Source organism: Agelaius phoeniceus, chromosome 1 (assembly GCF_051311805.1).
Source record: "Agelaius phoeniceus isolate bAgePho1 chromosome 1, bAgePho1.hap1, whole genome shotgun sequence".
Taxonomy (NCBI): domain Eukaryota; kingdom Metazoa; phylum Chordata; class Aves; order Passeriformes; family Icteridae; genus Agelaius; species Agelaius phoeniceus.
The window spans coordinates 141906251-141925801 of NC_135265.1; the positions used below are offsets into that span (position 1 = coordinate 141906251).

At 41.0% G+C, this 19551-nt stretch overlaps 2 protein-coding genes across 3 annotated transcripts in view; one reads left to right on the forward strand and one right to left on the reverse strand.

Annotated features, from left to right (window-relative positions):
• Window positions 1–2946, forward strand: part of MTBP (MDM2 binding protein) — a 29699-nt gene extending 26753 nt beyond the window's left edge. The window contains exons 21-22 of one of the 2 annotated variants that reach the window (XM_077188585.1): window positions 199–264; window positions 1563–2946. In XM_077188585.1, coding sequence (XP_077044700.1) covers window positions 199–264; window positions 1563–1598 — 102 coding nt within the window. In that variant the 3' untranslated portion in view covers window positions 1599–2946. The remainder of the gene's footprint in view (window positions 1–198; window positions 265–1562) is intronic. The other variant, XM_054641987.2, reaches the window with a different exon arrangement.
• A 2281-nt stretch (window positions 2947–5227) lies between these two features.
• Window positions 5228–19551, reverse strand: part of SNTB1 (syntrophin beta 1) — a 115803-nt gene continuing 101479 nt past the window's right edge. The window contains exons 5-7 of the mRNA XM_077188594.1: window positions 12845–13041; window positions 11131–11321; window positions 5228–8642 (exon numbers count right to left, since the gene is read on the reverse strand). Coding sequence (XP_077044709.1) covers window positions 8550–8642; window positions 11131–11321; window positions 12845–13041 — 481 coding nt within the window. The 3' untranslated portion in view covers window positions 5228–8549. The remainder of the gene's footprint in view (window positions 8643–11130; window positions 11322–12844; window positions 13042–19551) is intronic.

Sequence of the window (19551 nt, forward strand, 5' to 3'; positions counted from 1 at the left end):
CTGTAAGGAAACCTGCAACCCATTGGAATAGATTTTAATTATTTTCCTTTTTTTTATTAAAAAAGCAAAGGCAAATAATTATTCTTTTGTTCTGAACAAGATGATAAAAGTGTAACACTGCCCTGGTTATCAGGGCTCATATAACCCAAATTAGATTGCCCATATACTGACTTCTGTGGCTTGTTGTTTCATATTTAGGACCTAAAAACATCTAGAGGACTTCTTGATGAAATGAAGAAAACAGCAAATAGCAATGCTAAACAGGTAAGACCACGTGTTTATTTGTTCCTAAGCCACAGGATGGTTTAGTCCACAGCTTTAAGAGATGAAAGGTGCAGGTGGGTGTTGTTGTTTCACTCTGATCTCACACAAACTCTCTCAGGCAGTTATTTCCAAGGCAAAATTCCCAGGTATTGGATGGTATTTTAGTTACAGCTGCCAAGATGATGTGCCACAGTGAGAAATGGAAATGAAGACAATAAATGTTTCTACATCACTGAAACAAACAAACAGGAAAAAAAATAAGAGAGATGAAATTCTTCTTTAATTAGGATCATTAGGGAGTTCTTCTTTTCTTGTGTTGAAGGAAATAACATTTCAAAGGTTAGGAAGTAATAAGCAGGTCTTTGAAAGGAAATAAATTTTTTTAAAAGAAGCAATGAAAATGAATAATTTTAGACTTGTGAGTAACTGTAAGGACAAGGGACATCAGGTGGGGTTATTTGTGCATAATGTGGGACTTCCATGCACAGCAGCACAAATTAAATGGAAGAATTTGAACTGAGGTAGGTAAGTAACAGAATACACTCTCAAGAAAGCTGCTAGATCCCCAGAGAACTTATTCTGTGTTCTGTGCTGTATTCCTTTGTAGATTGCTTTGTATGGATGATAAAGTTCAAAAACTATATGGGTTGTGATGTTTAGTGTTGAACTGGGCTATTGTGCTGATACATTGCTTCTCACCTCCATCTTTGGGTAGAAAATTGGTCAATTTTTGTATATTTGCTGTTGGCAAAAGGCATAAAAATTGGTGTTCTCCTAAACTGCTCATGTCCCTGTATTAGAGAGTATTTTGAACTTATTTTACAAAAATATAATTGCCAAGGACTAGTCAGTGGTCTGAGCAAGTGCCCTGTTTGGAAAGCAGCAGTGATAATGGAGGTAGATACAGCAGTGCACAAATTATCCTTCATTCTTTCTTCTCTGGGATTAGGAACTTTTACTGCTGGAAGCATGAGCTGTTTGGCATTATGCGCACCTTCTTGCTGGTACATGGAGAGAATGGGGTGAAGTATTTCAATTCAGGGATTCCAAAAATGCCTTTTCCTAAAGTACAGAGCATTCTGTAAGATCAAATACAATTCTAGGGTAATGCTGTTTCCTCTCAGATTATTAACAATACTTTCTTCTCCTGAGTAGTTTGCTTTTAAATCCTGTTGAGTAGATACTACACAGATGGTGACAAAGGACTGAAGAAAGAATTGGTAACTATGAGCTGTTCTTGATTTGCTTTCAAAACCAGGAGGTGTGTAAATTGCTTGCTTTCTCATTTATTTGCCCAGGTGATTGAATGGGTTTTGGAGAAGACCAGCAAGTAGAGGCACTGGGTGGATTCTGTTCACACCTTCCCAGGAGCTGTGGAGACAGAGCACTTCTGACTTGAGAGGCATTATACTGCCCAATGCACACACAGATCTGCACACTGGGAGGACTTTGGTCAGTGGAGTTATATAGACTCATTCTTCAAGCACAGGAGCAAGGTTGAAAACTTTTTATATTGCAAGTTTTTAATTTTTTTTAAAAGTCAAATGAAAAGAGGTTGTATTTTATATGTATTTATTATGTTTGTTAAAAGGAATATGGCTTGACTTGGTTTATAAAGCTTTGTATATTTTTCAACAAGTGTATTTGGTTTTTATATGAATAAAACCCCCCACATATTTAATTTTAATAACTACTACTTTGTTTTTCCTTTTTGTGTGAAGATCTCTATTCTACTTCAGCTAGCTCTTGTATAAACAGCTGTTTACAGCATCAGCCATTGACAGTGTATATACTAATTAAGAAAAGTTCCTATTCTTCTGCAGGTAAAAACAAACACAATCAGAATTTGACTCATAATTATCTCTGTGTTGTAATATAGGGAAGAAAAAAAAGCATGGCTTGAAACTTGGTGCAATGTCCCATTAAAGAAAATTTCTTTGTTTTACAAGCTGAATTTTCAGTATAATTTCCTGCATGCTCTTTGTAACACTCCTTAGAAAAATATCTAAGGAGAGGTCTGAGATTTCTTTTCCTGGAAGAGGAGAAAATCAAAGCAATAGTGGTAATGAGGATGGTGAGAGCTGGAAAAGAGCTGGTGTGCTATGCTGAAATGTAAGGAAAAAAGAGTTTCTAGCTGTGTTGCAAACACAGTAAAATACTAAATTTGGCCTCAGTTAGTTTAAGTCTCTGGCATGTACCTGGCTGGGACTAATGTAATTATTCAAGTTAGTATTTTGTTGAGATGAGGAGTTCGTATTAAGCTTTCTGTATTAAGGATTTCCTATTTATCATATAAACTAACAGGATTAAAACTGATAGAGATGCAGGGCTATTGTTTGCTATATTATCCTGAAAGGAAAATAGATTAAGCAATACAAATATAAATGAAATGTAATGTTGTGAAAAAATAATCGAACTAAACCATGTGGAGGTTAGACTTAATACTGTAAAATCGATGCTTTCTCTAAAGAGCCTTCCTGATTTTGGGACATTATTCTTTGCTTAATTCTATTTGGTGTAAAGCTAAGCCCTTAAGGAGGTTTTTCATGTCCAACAGGATCTTGAGTTCAACTGTTCTGTTCCTTTGTTCCCAAGTTTACCAGTCCTGAACTCTACAAGACCTTTCCTGGGTGGGTGTGTACTTGGTTTAACTGAGCTACAACAGGAGAGCTCTGAAGTTGTTCTGCTGTGACAGTGGGCTCTAGTGAGTACTGTGTGCATCTAAGCCCAGGACAAACATAACTCACTTGTAAGATGGATTTCATTTGTCTGCAAAATGCCACACATCCACAGCATCCCAGTTTTAGTGTTTGGTGAAATAGAAATGAAATGAAGAGAGTTATTTAAATAATCATTTAATAAGTGCATGCACAGAATTGCTCCAATGTAATGATTACTGTGTATGGCTCACATTTCTTTGCATTCATTATAAAAACAAGAAAGTAATCAAGACATTAACCTTTCTTAACATCTTATAGTGAATCAGGAAAGTCTCTACTTCCAGAGAGAGAAAAGCTGTAAGCTGTAGCCTTATCTCTTCAGCCTGAATGCTGATACTTTTGTCTGAATACTAAAGCAAGCCACTGAAAGTTGTATTTTCTACTTAATTTTGGGAAGTTTATATATTTGTAATTAGAAAAACTTTGTAGTTAATAATAATACATAAGTTGATAAGTAAAAGTACAGAAGCTCTACATTTCATAAATTCTTGAGGCTAGCTGCAATGAGCAAAGAAAATACCTTCAGGAAAGTAATTAATACTTTGAACTGGTTTTCTTGTACTTCAAGTAGAACCCAATGGTTATTGGTTTAATTAATTCTGTAGACTCAAAGACTGGCCTGAAATAATCAGCAGGAAAGCAGTTAGGGAAGCATAAGCATTTTGATGTATTGGTTTTCTTTACAATTCCCAGTGCAGAACTAATACACTGCTACCCATGTCTCATTTGCTCTTTGTGTTAGTGGCTTTTTAGGACAAGTGGTAGCTGGTTTATTATTGTGGCTTAATTACACTGTGCCCCATTTCAGCTGTGATAACTGTCCCTGTCCATGCTGTTTACCTACAAAAATGTAGGCACAATAATTTGATCTGGTCCACTGCAACAGCACTTAACCAAATTATTTTACATCTGTCATAGTTCCAAAACCCCACACTGAGAGTTCCTGCATCTTGGCTGATATGCTGTAACTGAAGTGATGCAGAATGTAACATCACCCTTTGCCTCTGAACTTCAAACTATTTTCTTGTTTGTGGCTGCTGAACCCCCCAAATCAAGTCTGCTCTATGCATATTTTGGGCGCTTGCTTTCATGTTTTTGCAAATCAGGATATAAATCAAATTCACCAGTACACATTTCTGGTTTACCCATAGTCCATCCATCCATATAACAAGCACATAACATAACATAGCATAGCATAATAACATTATGCATTATATATAGAGGCACATTATCCATCCATGTTATGTGCTTATATTCCCCACAGGACTGGGGTAAGACAGCACTGATGTGGTTGCAATTACTTGGTGATATGATTACTTATAATATTACAGCAATTAATTTTAATTACATGGTGAGTATCACTGGGCTACCACAGAATTTAGCTTGGGTACTAACGCTTGTCCAAATCCACTTCTTTGTCCCAGCTCACAGTTCTCCCTTGGAATTTGTTTTCTGAATTTGTTTCCTAATGCCTCTAATTATTTACACAAGCACAGAAATTCTGATGAAGGGAAAAAAATGAATAGCTAATCCCATGTGGGAAAAGCAGGTGATTATGTTCAACAGGAGGTTATCATCTCTGTTAAATATTAAAAAAGTTTTTCCCATCATTCTTTTAAATGAAAATTTTGCAAGCATATTACTAATATCTGCTCTTTAAAATTGATGTCACCACTGAATTCAAAAGTGTCCATAATATACAGTATGTGTGTGTATATATATATATATATAAATGTGTAATACATACTGTATTAATGGTCTCTCTATATAGTAAATAGATTCAGTAAATAGCTAGTTATCAATCTGCCAGTTTGACTTTTATGGAAAATAACATAAATTTAGAAATCAATGGTAGTGTAATGATCTGGAGCACATAATTTCTTTAGGCTCTGATTCTGCTTCCACTGAAACCAAAGAAGCTCCAATTAAGTTTTAAGCATGAGTAAGAGGACACTGAGAATGCTCTCAGGTGGCAATCAGATCAGTCTCCCCTTCAGACCAGCTGAGCTTCCCGATGCAAAGAGCTGGGTGGAGGAGGGTGCTGCCATGTCCTGTGGGAGGAAGAAATTCTAACATTCTGCAGAAGGAAAACACTTGTTTTGTTACTTGCAAAGGATCAATTCTAATTTTGTGGTGGTGATTTGCTTGGTAGCACGTCAAGAGTCTTGTTTTGATTTCTAAAGTACCTTAAGAGAGATTCTGGTTCCATTTGAAGGACAGGACTATTAGAAACACCAGTATGATTCCCTGAACACAATCAGATCAGCTTTATTTTTTTTTAACAAACACTTTACATCACATTTTTCCAATAACATTTTTGCTCCAATATGTATCCCAATCTTTCTCATGGTGAAGCTGCTATACAAACTTTCTGATAAGACCATTCCATTTATAGTAATTATTTTGTGAAAAGAGTGAAACTCTGGAATATCCCTTTTTAGGCTTTCCACAAGGCTGTTCTGTCGTAACTTGGGTCAGACTGAAAGAAAAGGCTTAAATTCCCACAGTTAGCTTTTCTATTTGGGCCACTAAGTTAAGAATTAAATCAAAGGAGAAATAAAAATATTGTTTTCCCATAACCATTCATAAGAGAAAAAAGGCACATGTTGGCCTCAGTCCTTGAATGCAGAAGATTGAGCAGAAATTTCTGCTTTTTCTTAATTTTTTGTAAGTCTTCTGTTACCACCTAGTCCAGTATTAAGCAACAAGAGAAAGCACTGCAACTTCAGCAGACGTGTCTGAATGACCTGCCCTGAAACATCCCTGTGGGATTTCAGTCTTTTTTTTTTTTTTATTTTAAATTTTTAAGTCATTCCACCAATGCAATTAACAGTTCCCTCCAGTAACAGAATTCTTAACAGAAGCACTGAAGTTTAAATGTATTTCTCCTAGCCCAAAACCAAAGGTCAGCCTTCCAGATAGTTTGTCTGGATACAAAGTAAGCTCACGTCACAAAAATCCAATAAATGACTTTATTAAATATATTCTTTTCCTCTAAAATATAAATATTCACTATACTCTTATAAATGTGGAGTAGGTTCATATTTCATTTGTCTATCCCATCCAAATATGAATCAGTCCAAAATCTGAAAATGAAGAAATAGCATCTGTAATCATCATTAATTTTTTTCTATAAATATATATAATATGAATTTTCTTTGCAAACTGCTTAGTTATTCACTTAGACTTCATATAGTACTGAGCACCTTAGATTACATTTTGTGTAATTTAATTGTTGGCACTAATATAGGAATTTGTAATATTTACAATGCACATACATGTTAGGCATAACATTCCAGTGATTTGTAAGTGTTAAAAGGAATAAGGAAATAGTGCAGTATAGTTTACATATGGATTTAACCTACTCCTCCAGCACTTTTATAGGAGCCTATCTCCAAATTTTTAAGTTGTACTTTGGAACAGCAATAAAAATGTCCTGAACTGGTTTTTAAAGACTTGACACAAGAGCTTCCTTGGTAAGGTGACACGAGCTCCTCTCAGAGTCCTGTCCCCCTGCGTACCGATGCTCTCAGCTTCTCAGATCTCTCCTAGAAGCTCCCAGGCACAAGGAGTCCCAAGGAACTGCCACAGAAAGTGTGTGACTGGCAGTGGTCACTAAATGAGAAATGTCCATCTGGAAACTACTGCTAAGTTAGGTAACATGTTACCTCCTTGTTCATTTACATGAGGAATTAATTTTTAAGTGCAAGTACCATGACAATAAAATGAAAGTGCAGAGCTGGGTGGATCTCTCCCTGGCATGCCTGTGACTGGTGAGAGGTCCTGGGAGTGGGGCAGCTCTTCCAATGGGGCACTGAGCTGTTCTTCAGTGATTATTTTCTGTATTTATTAATTCAGCCCATCATCCTAATATTTTAATTTGTTTTGATGATTAAGATACCTATGGAATCACCATGTTTTTATGCTTTGAATAGACAACATGACTTATGCTTAACTCTCAAACTTAGCTCAGAAACAACATGGAACCAAAATGTCTTTTTAATTTTCTCCTTTGCCAGCCAAGTGATGCTGAATTGAAATCCATGTGCTTTCTCAGGATTAAAAGAAAAGTTGTAATATGAAAACTGAACATCCACAAACACTGAATATATTACTTCCTGTCCTTCAAAGTGTGAATTTAGGGCAAAACTCTAAAAACAGACAAAACCCCACCCCTGTCTGAAGCTGTTCTTTTTAAAAAGGAAGAACAACATAAGTGGCATCCCTGTTTTGCTTCTTCCTATTCCCACCAGATCATGTCATGCCAGTTTATTATTTCCCGGTATGGGCTGTGTGTGTCATCTCTGGTGCTGAAAGTCAGTGTTCCTGCCTGCTATTTGCTGCTCAAGTAGCTGTGAACAAGGCTGAAACTCACTGAATCGTGTTTTGAGTCACAACAGTAAGCTGTGGTGCAAAACAGTCACCAGTAAGGTATAGGCTTGTATTTGTATTTCCCCAGCAAGAACCCTGGTCTTGCCAAGTCATGCCCATAGGAGCAGTTCCATGTCAAAGAGTGCAGCTCATGTTCCTGCCCTGGTGTATGTTCCTCACTGTTGTGGAGCTGCTTCAATAAATTTTTCACAAACTCATAAAATCAAGTCTTCCTATGTTTGTTATTCTACAAAGACCACACAATCAGCCTTGTCTGAGCAAAGGGGGGACTCAGTAGGGGTAGGAGGACAGAATCTTAGTATGGCTTTCTACTGGAAAACTGCCATGGAGATAACCTGGCAGGAGCATCATCCTACCTCAGAATGGATTCAGGCAGCTTTTACCTGAGCTGGGGCTTCCAGATACCTGAAACTAATTAAGCTGTTGGGAAGTCACTATAAAAATGCATCCTGTGTTCATTAACAAAGGGCCCTCCTGCCTGTGCCCCCCTGACAGCTGGCTCTCAGTAGCATCCCTGTGGCTGGTCCTGCTTTAGCTCCATCACTAGGGATGTGGGTGACGTGGTTACTGCTTCATGTGAAACTGCTCCTGGGAGGGGCCCTCCAGCTGTTAGCTGCCCACAGCTGGATTGCTTCAGAGTGTCCACCTCAAAGGTTTGTATTTGCAGGCTCTGCTGGGTATTCATACAACAGGTTCTGGCAGTGCTCCAAAAGAAAAATCTGCAAGAGGTGCACAGATTATAACTGAAAGAACCTTTTACTTCCAGGCGATGGGACAATTTTTAGAGGATTTCTCCCCAACCAACCTTGGCTTGCATCACAACCAACAAGTGCTTGACTGCATAGCCCTTTACTTTATATAGACAAGTACATTGAAATAGGCACAATTTATGCTTCTGAAACATTTACATGTATGGTACTACACACTTTTACGGTCTCATATGGGATTTCAAAATCCCATTTACAATGAAATCCCCCCCATCTTCCTTGTCATGCCATCTCTTTAGCTGGTCAAAATGAAACCTGGGCCTCAGAGGACTGCAGAAATGACCAATGGCCAGTGCTGAGTCCCAGGCTGGTGTCTGCTGCCAGCTAGGACAGGTTGCTGCTGTTGACTGTACTTCAGATTAGTGTGGTTACCCCGTCTCTCTCTGAAGAAACAGATGGATCCCACTTATGCCACCAAGCCCAGTCTCGTGATCTTTGCTGACAGGAAGGAATGAATGATGAAAACAACTGGTTTTGGACAGGAATGAAGATCCAGTTGCTGAAAGTACAGAAAAAAAAAAAATCAAGCTGAGAAATATAGCTCAAACAAGAAATCATTTATTGAGTACTCAAACTGCTGTCTTGTATTTTGAACAGGCTTCTATTAATAACAGCTCTTCTCTACACCATATTGTTGCTCCTTTGCATTCAGCTGCAACTATTTAGGTTACTAAAACTAATAAGCATCTTGGAAGCAGGTGAGATCTTGATGCCTCTGGCTTTTTATCACCTGGGTGAGCAGCAGAAAACTGAGTCAGATTCTGCAAGCACTTTTTCAGAGGCTTAACCCCATCTTTTTTTGGCCATTTCTACCCAGGATGGTGGTAGGACTGCTCTGTCTGATGCCCAGTGCATCTGCTGTTGGTGCAGCTGAAGTACCTTCAGCCAGTGCTGCACAGCTGCTTCTCTGTTCTCCCACCCAGCAGTAACACTGAACTCAGACTTTGTTTTCCATAGTCATGGTTCAGCTGATCTCACCACGCATTTGCTAAGCATGACAGGCTTGTCAGTGTGCAGAGTCACATCAAAACAAACCACGTTCGCCTTTTGTAGTCGCGCATTCTGCCCTGCTCGCTCCTTTTTCCAGGCTGCACTGCAATCTGAGAAATGCTCGTTAGGCCTTGGCCTTGAAAAGCAGCACCTGGGCTCATCCCTTCTAGAGCTTATCAGAAACACTGTCTGCTCCCAGGAACTACTGCTGTCTAAGGAGTTCCTGTTTTCTTTATGAACAACCTTGGAAACTGTTTTCCTTGCCTGGATGGCACATTCCTGTTCCCACACCTTCAAAGAAAGTCCTGACCCAAAGTGTGGCCAGGACAAAACATTGTTATGACTAAAGCTGACTCTTTAGTGCCCCTATAAACAGCTGTCCAAAATGAGACCCTTTGAGCTCTCCTGAACTGCAGCAGGCTGTGACCAGCATCTCCCTCTGAGTGGGGCCTCTCAGAGTCAGTGAACTCTCAGGTTTGCTGTACTTGGAGGATCACCAAACAACAAGTCCTGGATTGGTACCCTCACTCCTTGAGGCCTGACCCTTTCCTGTTGGGAGATGCAAAAGCATCCAAAGTGAGTGCTTCCCTGATCTCTGAGGGGAATTTTTCACAGGTACATTTCTTGCACTGACTCCTTCTGTCTGTGTGCATGCACCTGTGTATATGCTTTAGCAAATCTGGGAGACATGCTGTTTTCTTAAGATGTTTAAGAACCTTAGATATCTCAGTAAGTTAGGCCTGTAAGGAAGATTAAGTCATAAGCTGTAAACTAAGTTAAAGGCTGCTGAATGTTATTCTTCTCTTGAGCTGCCAAGTTCAACTTTGAAGTCGTAAGTTAGGTTAAATGCTGCTATTCCTTGGTTAAATTGTTAAGTTAGGTATAAGTTAAGTGTTGTTCCTTTTTTAAATTGTTAGGTTTAAGGTATAAGTTAAGGTAAAGTACTGTAAGTGAGTGCTCTTAAGTTTTTAGGCCATGTTCCTTTTTATCCTTGCCTTCACTGTCCTTTTGATATGCACACCTTAACACACACACAAGCCCCCTAGATGGTTCTCAGTTCATTTCTGTTTTGATTGCCTGGATTTTGATTGCTTGGTTTTGTTGCTGCTTTGTTTCCTTGGTGTGCCTTAATTGTCCTGTAGGCAGTAAAGTGAATCTTGCCAACAAACTCTGTCATGCTGTTGCTAAATATTAAATCTGTTTTTTGCTGATACCCTTGCTGGTGATTTTTTAAGCAATCTCAAACACTCATTTGTAACACCTTTCCAGCAGTCATGAATCAACTTTATTGACAGCTAGTAAGAAATTCCCTTCAAAGCTGACAATAAGGAGTTTGCAGAGTATATGTTAACAAAGATGATGTTTAGAATTAAGTACCCACCATGTTTAGGAACTGCTGAAAAAATCTGGGAGGAAAAACTATGTTTATATTCGTAATTAATGGATTTAAACTGCTCATTGGAATATGCACCTTATTTTCAGGCATTGTGACAGCTTACAGGCCTATGCAGACAGTTTGCACAACATCAGTAGCTTTTTTTTTTTTCAGCAACGTTCAAAATCACCTAAAACATAGCTTGTTGTCAAGTCCCTATGTGTACATTTGAATTAATAAGGTCTCATTCTTAAGTTCTTTCACCCTCAGTAATTTAAAAAAGTGAAATGGATACATACAAAAATTTTAACATCTGGCTATTTAGAGGTAGAGTTTGTTCTAAAATATGACAAACTTTAATTTCTGTATGGTTTTACAATTTTAACTGTCTTTTTAGTTTATCTCCTTCTAAAGCCTGATCATCGTGCTGTGCTATATACTGGTACTGGAACCTGGCACTGGCCAACTGTTGGAATGGAACAGAATGGAATAAAGTTTTCACTTGGGAGGGGCCTACAGTGCTCATCTAGTCCAACTTCCATTAGTGCTTCTCCACCCCCATAGCCTGCAGGACAACCAAAGAAATGGTAACATGCATCCCTTTGCTCAATGCAGTACTTACAATTTCTCCATCTTTTTCTCCAAAGTCTAAATAAAGCATCCTTATCCCATCATCTGAGGACATTTTCAGTTTTTCATAGGGATATTGTGCAATTATCTTGGAGAAGGCACCATCTTGTGGTTCAGTTGTAAGAGAGAATCCATGTTCATAATGGATGGTCAAGCGGCACTCCTGGTTTTTGTATGTGCAAGCTGGAGAAGAAAGATTTAGTCAAGATTTAGTCTCTCACATTCTTAAAAGCAGTTCTTCATGTTCCATCATACATCTACATGCTGACAAAAACCAGTGTACTGAAGTTTAAGAAGGCTCAGACTGGTGTTTCCTCCTTCCAAACCTTGACAAAGTCACAACAATTCTTCTTCTTGCATCTGACAGACACAGCCTGAATCAATAAACACAGCACACAATGCACGAGAAAATTAGGAGCTGTAAAGTGTTTCCCTAAAGTATTTTGACAAAGATGAAGACACTCCTGAGTCCTCATTAGTGTCATGGTAATTGAAAAAGGGCCCAGATAATTGTATATAATAGCTACTGCAGCAGTAAGTCTGCATCTTCCCCTCAGCTCTGGAACAGAGGCCATGATCCAAATTAAGGAATGAAGAGTTTTAGAGTTCACATCCCAAATTTACTATTCCATCACCTTCTTGGAGCAATTCTACCAAGAAGGATCCTTGGCAGTGGGACAAAAGCACTGTGATAAAAGAAGGGGCTGATGCCCTTCTTCTTTTGGAAAGAATGGCATCTGTGTCAGGGTACTGAGGAGATGGACCTGTTCTGAGCTGGTTCCCCCTGAGCTCTCTGGCTGGTTTGCACATCAGAGGCCTCACAGAGCATCCTGAGCTCCCTGTGGGGCTGGGGCCCAGCAGCTGACAAGCAGCCACGTGGGCTCTACCTGAGCTTTGAGAAACAAGAACTGCCCTTTGGCATGGCTGGATTTGTGCTTTGGCTCCTGCTCTCACATTTCAGGAAATGAGTGGAGATAAAATTCAACATTAACAGCCCTGCCAACTGTAGGACTAGCAGGGGAAGGACTGCAAAGCCTGGGGGCACCCAAGAGAAAGGCCCAGCCTCAAACCCCAGAGCCACGCCAGCCTTGCAGCTACCTGGCCAAACAGGGCATCACTCCAGAGCATCTGAGCCAACTATTTGTATTCCAATTCATTTTGCACGTACAGAAGTGCTGAGAAGTGACACCCTGATGTTCAGGGAAGGAAATTACTACCCATCAAAATGTAGTTATTAGACTGGTTTGTGGTTTTTTACTCTCCTCTATTGTGTAGAGCTGGGTCAATAAATGACCAATTCATTCTTGTGAATGTGCCAGTCCTCTTCTGTCTCCTCCTTCTGCAGGAGAAACTCCTGCTAGGCTCACAGGAGTTTCCTGAATCTCAGAAAAATGCTCTTTTCTGTGGGTTTCTGGACAAACCTCTGACAATCACTCCTCTGTGACATGCAGGCCTACATGGCTGACTACAGAGTTGTTTCTGATACAACGTGCTGAAAACAAACCCAAAAGTTCAGCATGACAATGAGTGTGTCACTGGACACAAGTACCACAGCAGCTGGGACTGGCCCAGAACCTGACAGCATTTTAAACAGGTAGAATCCTAAACATGCACATTTTTTAAGTAAATCACCTCTAGCAGAAGGAACTTGAACTTGTGTCACAGGAAGGGTGTGGAGGTGTGGAAATGCTGCAGGTGTTACTCACATGTGGTGATTTCTGTGATGAGCTCTGCAGAATTGTGGCAGCCCTGCACTACACTCCTCGTCCACAGTGAGAGGTCTCGACTGGTCTCAGTCCTGAACAGGTGAGTTTCAATCCCTTGTCTTGTACCGGTACGCGTTGCAAAGGACAAATCCACCCCTGACTTGGGTGAGCCTTTCCCTGGGCCAGAATGAACCAACCTGCAATTGGATTTGAGAACACATCAGAAAATTCCAACAACAGTGCACTGCCCCAGAATCCCCACCTGAGTACAGCTCTGCTCTGCATGTTCCTAATACCCATGGTTGGAAGCATGAGAACTCACATCTCCTCTATGTTCTCTCTCAGAAGAGTGAAGGTCCAAGGCAGTGAGCACAGGAACAGCTGGACACACAGGTAATGACATGGATGTCCCAAAATTACTTAATGAATTGTACAAAATGTCCCTTTGGATGAGGAGCTGAGAGAAATCCCTGACTGGTGTGTGGTGATGGAATCTGGTCCACAGATACAAGTGCTGGCTCAGATGAGGCAGCTGAATCCAACTTCCATGGTGAAGCAGCATTTGCTCTAAAGTTTAAACATCTGCTGTCAAATTCAATGATAAATACTGCTGAATAAAGTATGAAGCTCTGTAAAATATATAGATGCCAAAGTACTGTCTTGTACTTACTTTTCCCATAAGAAACCTGTAAAATGCAAAATGTGGCAGCTACTTGTAATCTGAAATTCTCTCACATTTGTCTGCAATCAACATTTTTTTGCCCAGCATCAACAGCTGATCTCCTGTGGCCAGGAAAGGTTTGTTCATCTGGGCAAACAAAAATAGCAGGGAATATTTTTGAGTGAGAAAATCAATATCTCATAAAAATTAATTCTTCTTTAAATCTGCCCTTTTATATTGGTTTTTTTTTCCCCTCTAAAAGTATGGACACTCAACACAGGATTCACTTAGGGACACAACACTGATACATCTGAAAAAAATAGTCTAGGGGAGCTCATCACTCTGAGACTCAGAGACCAACCCTCAGAGGCAATCACAAAATGAAATTTGTCTGAAAAACTTCTTTCTGTCTTGTCCCTTCTGTTTTTCTTTCTATAGCCAAACAATATGCTTCATAGTAGTCTATAAAGCATGTGGCATGGTAGTAGAACACTCATGCTAAAGGAGAAAACATTAGATTAAACTAATCTACTGAATACTAATTTACCCTCAAATTATTGTTTGGCATCTGCAAGAACAGTTACCTGTAGCTGACACTGTATGAGTATGCCACCAAACAGAGATGTTTTAGTAGAAAAGAAAAAAGCAGAAAGGAAAACAAAAGCACAACTTTAGCTTTTCAATTATTGAAACACCAGCCACAGGGCATCTGAAATTTCCCCCAATTCCCTGACAGCCCATGCTGACATTTGGGATGCACACTGTGGCAAACAGATGCACCCCTCTTTCATACCCCACTAGAAGGTTTGCAAGATTTGTTCATTCTCAAGTTCATGGAAACTTTATTTTATGTTCCCAAGAGCTCCTGGGAGGCGAGACACAGAATATCCTGGTCAGAGATGCCCTGCCCTGTGTCTGGGCACAACAAGAAGGGCTTTTTCCCCTCTGGAAAAGCTGAGTTAATGCCCCACTCAGCTTTGATACTCAGGGCCTCCTATCTCTACTATTGGCAGATTTTGCAATCGGGGACTGAGCAAACAGCCCAAAAACCTTAATTCTCTTTCATTTGGTGTGAGAGGGTGCAAACTCTGAGGGGAAGCTAAATGTTGATAATTAAGGCAGGAATCAGGGAGCTGAAATCTCCAGCGACATCTGCTGCTGTCTGTCCCTGGGGGGTCGCCCAGGCACAGGCACGGCCACTGCTCTCATGCTGCCTTTGGCTACTGGGCTGTGAAAAAGCAGCCTGGAAAATCACATCAAGTTTGTCATTAGAAATAAAACTATTCCACCTTTTTCCTGGGCCATCTCCTTTATGCAGGGCTCATCAGCTATACTAAAAATCATTTTCTATTACTTATGTTAGTGAATACATAACAAACAGATGGTTCCAGTGTTTGATTTCCTTCCAAAACACACAGCACCACCACCTACTCCCCCACACTTTCATGCTGTATCCATAGTACTGTATTGTGGTTTTTCAGCATATGGATAGAATGAAGATGTACTTTACAAATTAAAGTATGTGAACACATCCAACATGAACATTGATTCTTGCCTGCCTTTTTTTATTATCTCCTCATTATTAAAAATCCAGTCTCACTATTTAAAAATGCTTTTCCATCAAGCAACTCCAGATGATGCTTTGAATAGTCATGCCCTTAAACATGAACTAAGCAAACATGCAGGAGGACATTTGATAGTATTAATGTACCAGCTGTCAGTACTCATGTATTTGGGTATAGTTCAAAGGATGCTTTAATAAAGTTGCATTAATGTGGGCCATTTCATTTACACAGTATGTATTTTATCCTAAAGACCACAGAGATACCTTAAACCACAAAAAATAGCCTTAGAAACCTCACAGAAGGCTTCCCCTCGCTCCTGCCTCCCATCACTGTAACCGCAGGGGAGGGAGGGGTGTGTGGTGGGTGCTGCACCCCAGAGCTGAAGAAGCTCCCCAGGCCCGGCTCCGGTAATATTCACCCAAGCCCTGGGAGGTTCCTGTGCTCTGTGGAGGTTTCTGGGGGAATCTGTGAGCACCGGAGCCCGAGAGCCGAGCGCTCCTCCCGGCTCAGGCAGCGCCGCCAGAGGGCGGGAGAAGGCCGGGCACGGCCGGGAGTCCCCTCACCCCTCACGGAGCGCTCGGAGCGCAGCGGCTGAAAACCAACCCTGGGGCCAGGGAGACACTTCTGATCTTCTCTCATTTCTCCCTTCTCTCTCTGTATTTCGGGGGCCTTTTTAACCTTATGCTTTGCGAACGTGTGACAGCAAGATGGATGTGTTCTGACATGGGGTGCTGGTGCAGGGTGAGAAACACTGGAACCTGCGTCTCATCCTAATGCGATGGGAAGAGTGTCAACAATTTACTGCAACAGCCAGATCTAATGGTCTCTGCAGAAAGGCCAGTGAAACCAGCCCTGGCATTCAAAGGAAGCCTTCAGCTGCTCACTTGAGATTTAGCTCAGAAGAGACCACGTACAAGTGCATCAACACTGTGAGAACACCACTGCCATCTGACCTTTCCTACGGCACCCTGACCTAGCATGTGAAACCTGCCCTGGAATGGCTGTGCTCCTCGGAAACCTGCGCACATTCTCTCAATTCATCTGCATGGAGGCCCCCAGAGCCCGCCTCACTGCCTTGGGAAGACCAGCAGGGAACTTGCACTGCACCCCATACACTTCTTGGGGCTCTCAGGGGACCCAGTGCTCTCTGCCTGTCCCTCCATCCACTGGCCCAGATGAGTAATCAGTGCCCAAACTCTTTCCCCATTTTTTCTATGTCATTAGCTATCAAACTGCTTTAATACTTTCTGGTTACAGACCTCAGCTGTACACAAAAGCTTCTTACCTGATCTTTAATCAGAGCCCAACATGGGCTGCTTTTTTTTTTCCCCTTTCCTTTCATATCTGGCTATGATAGATAATGGAATTTGATTGCAAACATATAAGATGTAATTACTTAAGCCCCATTCCCATGCTAGAGGGAGGCACTGTTATTCAGGCATAAGGAAACACTGAAACAGAGATTATGACAAAAAGGTCCTTGGAGTCAGGGCTGTGTGCCAGCTGCCGTGCCTCCCCGCACAGAGATTTAAAGGAACAACTAAAATCTGATCTCAGTTTTATTTGAGGTATTATTTGTATTCCATGCAAAGCTAGAAAAGACTGACTGAAAAATAATTTTAGGTCTTAATGGCTTCCATAGGTTGTAGGCAAACTTATCAACAAACAAGAAGGGCATGTAGAAATTTTGTTGTTAAAGTACTGTGAGAAGATTGTAATCCTTCTACCAATTTCCAATTTTCTCTGCTCATTATGTTTTGGGTAGATTAAGCATGACTCTGTACAGTATCTGGCACTGAAGTTTTCCAGTTTCAGCAGCTTTTCAAATATGCATTAGCTAAGCAAAAATGTATTCCCAAGGACTCATAAAAATCTGAAAGATGGGAGCAGCTAAGATTACAACATGTGCTCTGCAAACTTTCCAGGTGAAAAGTTCTAAATTGCACTGATCAATGCACAGAGGGGATTAAAAAACTCGTCACGAGGAGGGGAATCACTGACCGAGAATGAACACAGCAGTCAATACCAACAGAAAACCTGCTCTACTTTTTTGCTATAACTGTACTCAGTGTGGCAGATCATAAAAGCAGGACCCTGCAGATTTTTAATCAAAATCATCCAAAACAGGAAGAGCAATGATTTAGGGAATCTGTCCATTTATGGAATCTGCTGTATATGTGTACTTATCACATTGTGACTACGTTCTGAACTCCAAATTCTGTGTAGCTGCTGTCTTTTTCTCTGGGTGTTACATTCAGTGATAGTAGTAAGAAATCACAGAAATAGGGCTGGAATGGTTGTCAGTTAGCCCTGCTGCTGGAATGGTTGTCAGTTAGCCCTGCTCTGTGAAGGGGGATCTGCTGGGTGACCACCCAGCAGATCCCCCTTCACAGAGCAGGGCTAACTGTGCTGTGTGTCACCCATCCTTCAATGCCCCAGTAATGAGGATCGTACACCTTTCCCAGAGAATCTAAACCAGTACCTCACCAATTCCATGCCACAAGTGCAGTCAACTATGTCCTGTTGTGTTCAGGAGGGATCTGGAAAAGATACTCCCCTGTTCTCCTTGTTTCTTCTCTTCACATCTGAAAATTATTGACATGTTTTCCATGGACTTCTCTAGATTAAGCTACTAAGGTTTCTTAAGTATTCCCCTCCTGATAGTGTTTCTATGTTACATATTTGCATTGCTTTCTTCTGGACCTTCCACAGTTAACTGGCATCTTTTTGGAAGTGCAATGCCTCTCATGAACATGGAGTATCACCCTAGGCTTTACTCCTTCTCTGTAGTTATGATTACTATATCTGCCCAAAATGAAACACTTCTGCTATAACCCAAGATGATTGTCTTCATTTTCCCCTCTCAAAAACACAACACCTTAGATTGAAGCAATTTTATCACAGTGCTCGGGTGCTTCCTGGCAGAGCAACTACTTTGTTGCTCATATTCCATCCCAAAACAGCAGAGGTGATTATTCCCCAGCACTGAACTTGGTACCTGTCTTTTCTGAACTGCACCCTGGCTTTCTCACAGACCATCCTGGCTTGCTTTCTTCCCCGTCTGTAAAGACCCTTCAGCAGCCTGACACATGTGCTGTGCAACTTCTCATTCCTCTCCAGCATGAAGGCCAATGTTTTTCCACTCAGGAAAGCAGCCCATCCGACAAGGAGATGACCATCCCCACCCAAGGCAAGGCTGTCTGCTATCCAATGTGGCCTCTTGAGAAAAAATAATTTAAGTAACAGGGCCAAGATGTAGACTTAGATTATTTGATGCAGTAAATTGGTCTCACTGATGATGGGAGCTGGTGACACTCAGCAAGGAGTTGTCTTTACACATGACAGTGTGTGGCCAGGAAAGGGCAGGGTGCACTTCAGGATACCCAGTCACTTTAGGGAGGAATTGAGCTCATGTAAAAATGAAACCTTAAAAAAAAGGGGAGGAAATGCATCACCTTCTGCTGGGGTGCTATTGCTTCTCAAAGGTGTGGTAACACAGCTGGACACAGGCTGCAATACTTCACCCAGCTTTCACTGGGACTTGTCACTGATGGAACACACCATCAGTGTAAATCAGTGAGTACAATTTTTATTTTTTTAACATAATGACTTAGCAGCAAAGCGTCAGTTCATTTGGGGAGACACAGAGAACAAAAATTAACTAATGAGAGTGCAGTAAGAGCCCCACTGCTTCTGGCCAGGGCAACCAGCCCTTCTGAATGAGAACTCATTGAAAATGGTATAATAGAGGCCTGTAGCAAGGCTGAAACAAGGAACAACAGCTCTTTCTCAAGCCTTTTGACCATACTGGCAGAGAAACATGATTAAGATTCACATCAAGAAGCACAGACAGTTTCCACTGCATAAAGGCAACCATGGGAAAGCTGTCTCTGAATTAGTGTTAATGGATACCTTCAAAATAATGCAAATGCTTATTGCTAACCTAGATTCAAGAATGTGTCTTCCAAGCTTACCATTTTAAGCTAAAAAATGCCAGGAATTAATTTACTAGAGCAGGAACAGAAGCTGTGCTGAAAGTGTCTCCATCACATGTGGAACCCTCCAAAAGGCCCAAATTGGTGGTGCAGAACTGCCACACCACAACATTCAACTCAGGGCAACAAGTTCACTTTTTTCAGCCTGGAGGAGCAGCTGGAAGTTGGGGTGTTTCTGCCTAGCTCACAGGTCTGCACACTGAGATAGGTAACTCAGGAGATTGAGCTTTCATCACTCCTTTTTCATCACTCCTGCCTCTGTATCCAAGCTAAGTTGCCACATCCAAAATCCCAGTGACTTTCTGGTTGTCAGCTTCAGCCAGAATTTGAAATGGAGGAGAAGGGAGGAGTTAAGCTCGGCACATCAGCCCACTGAGGACGAACCTGCTTCTCCAACCACAACATTTCAAGTGTGACTGCAGCTGTGTATCAGCTCTACCTGCTCCTGGCTGACTCAGCTGCTCCCACTGCTCCTGAAAGCTGTCA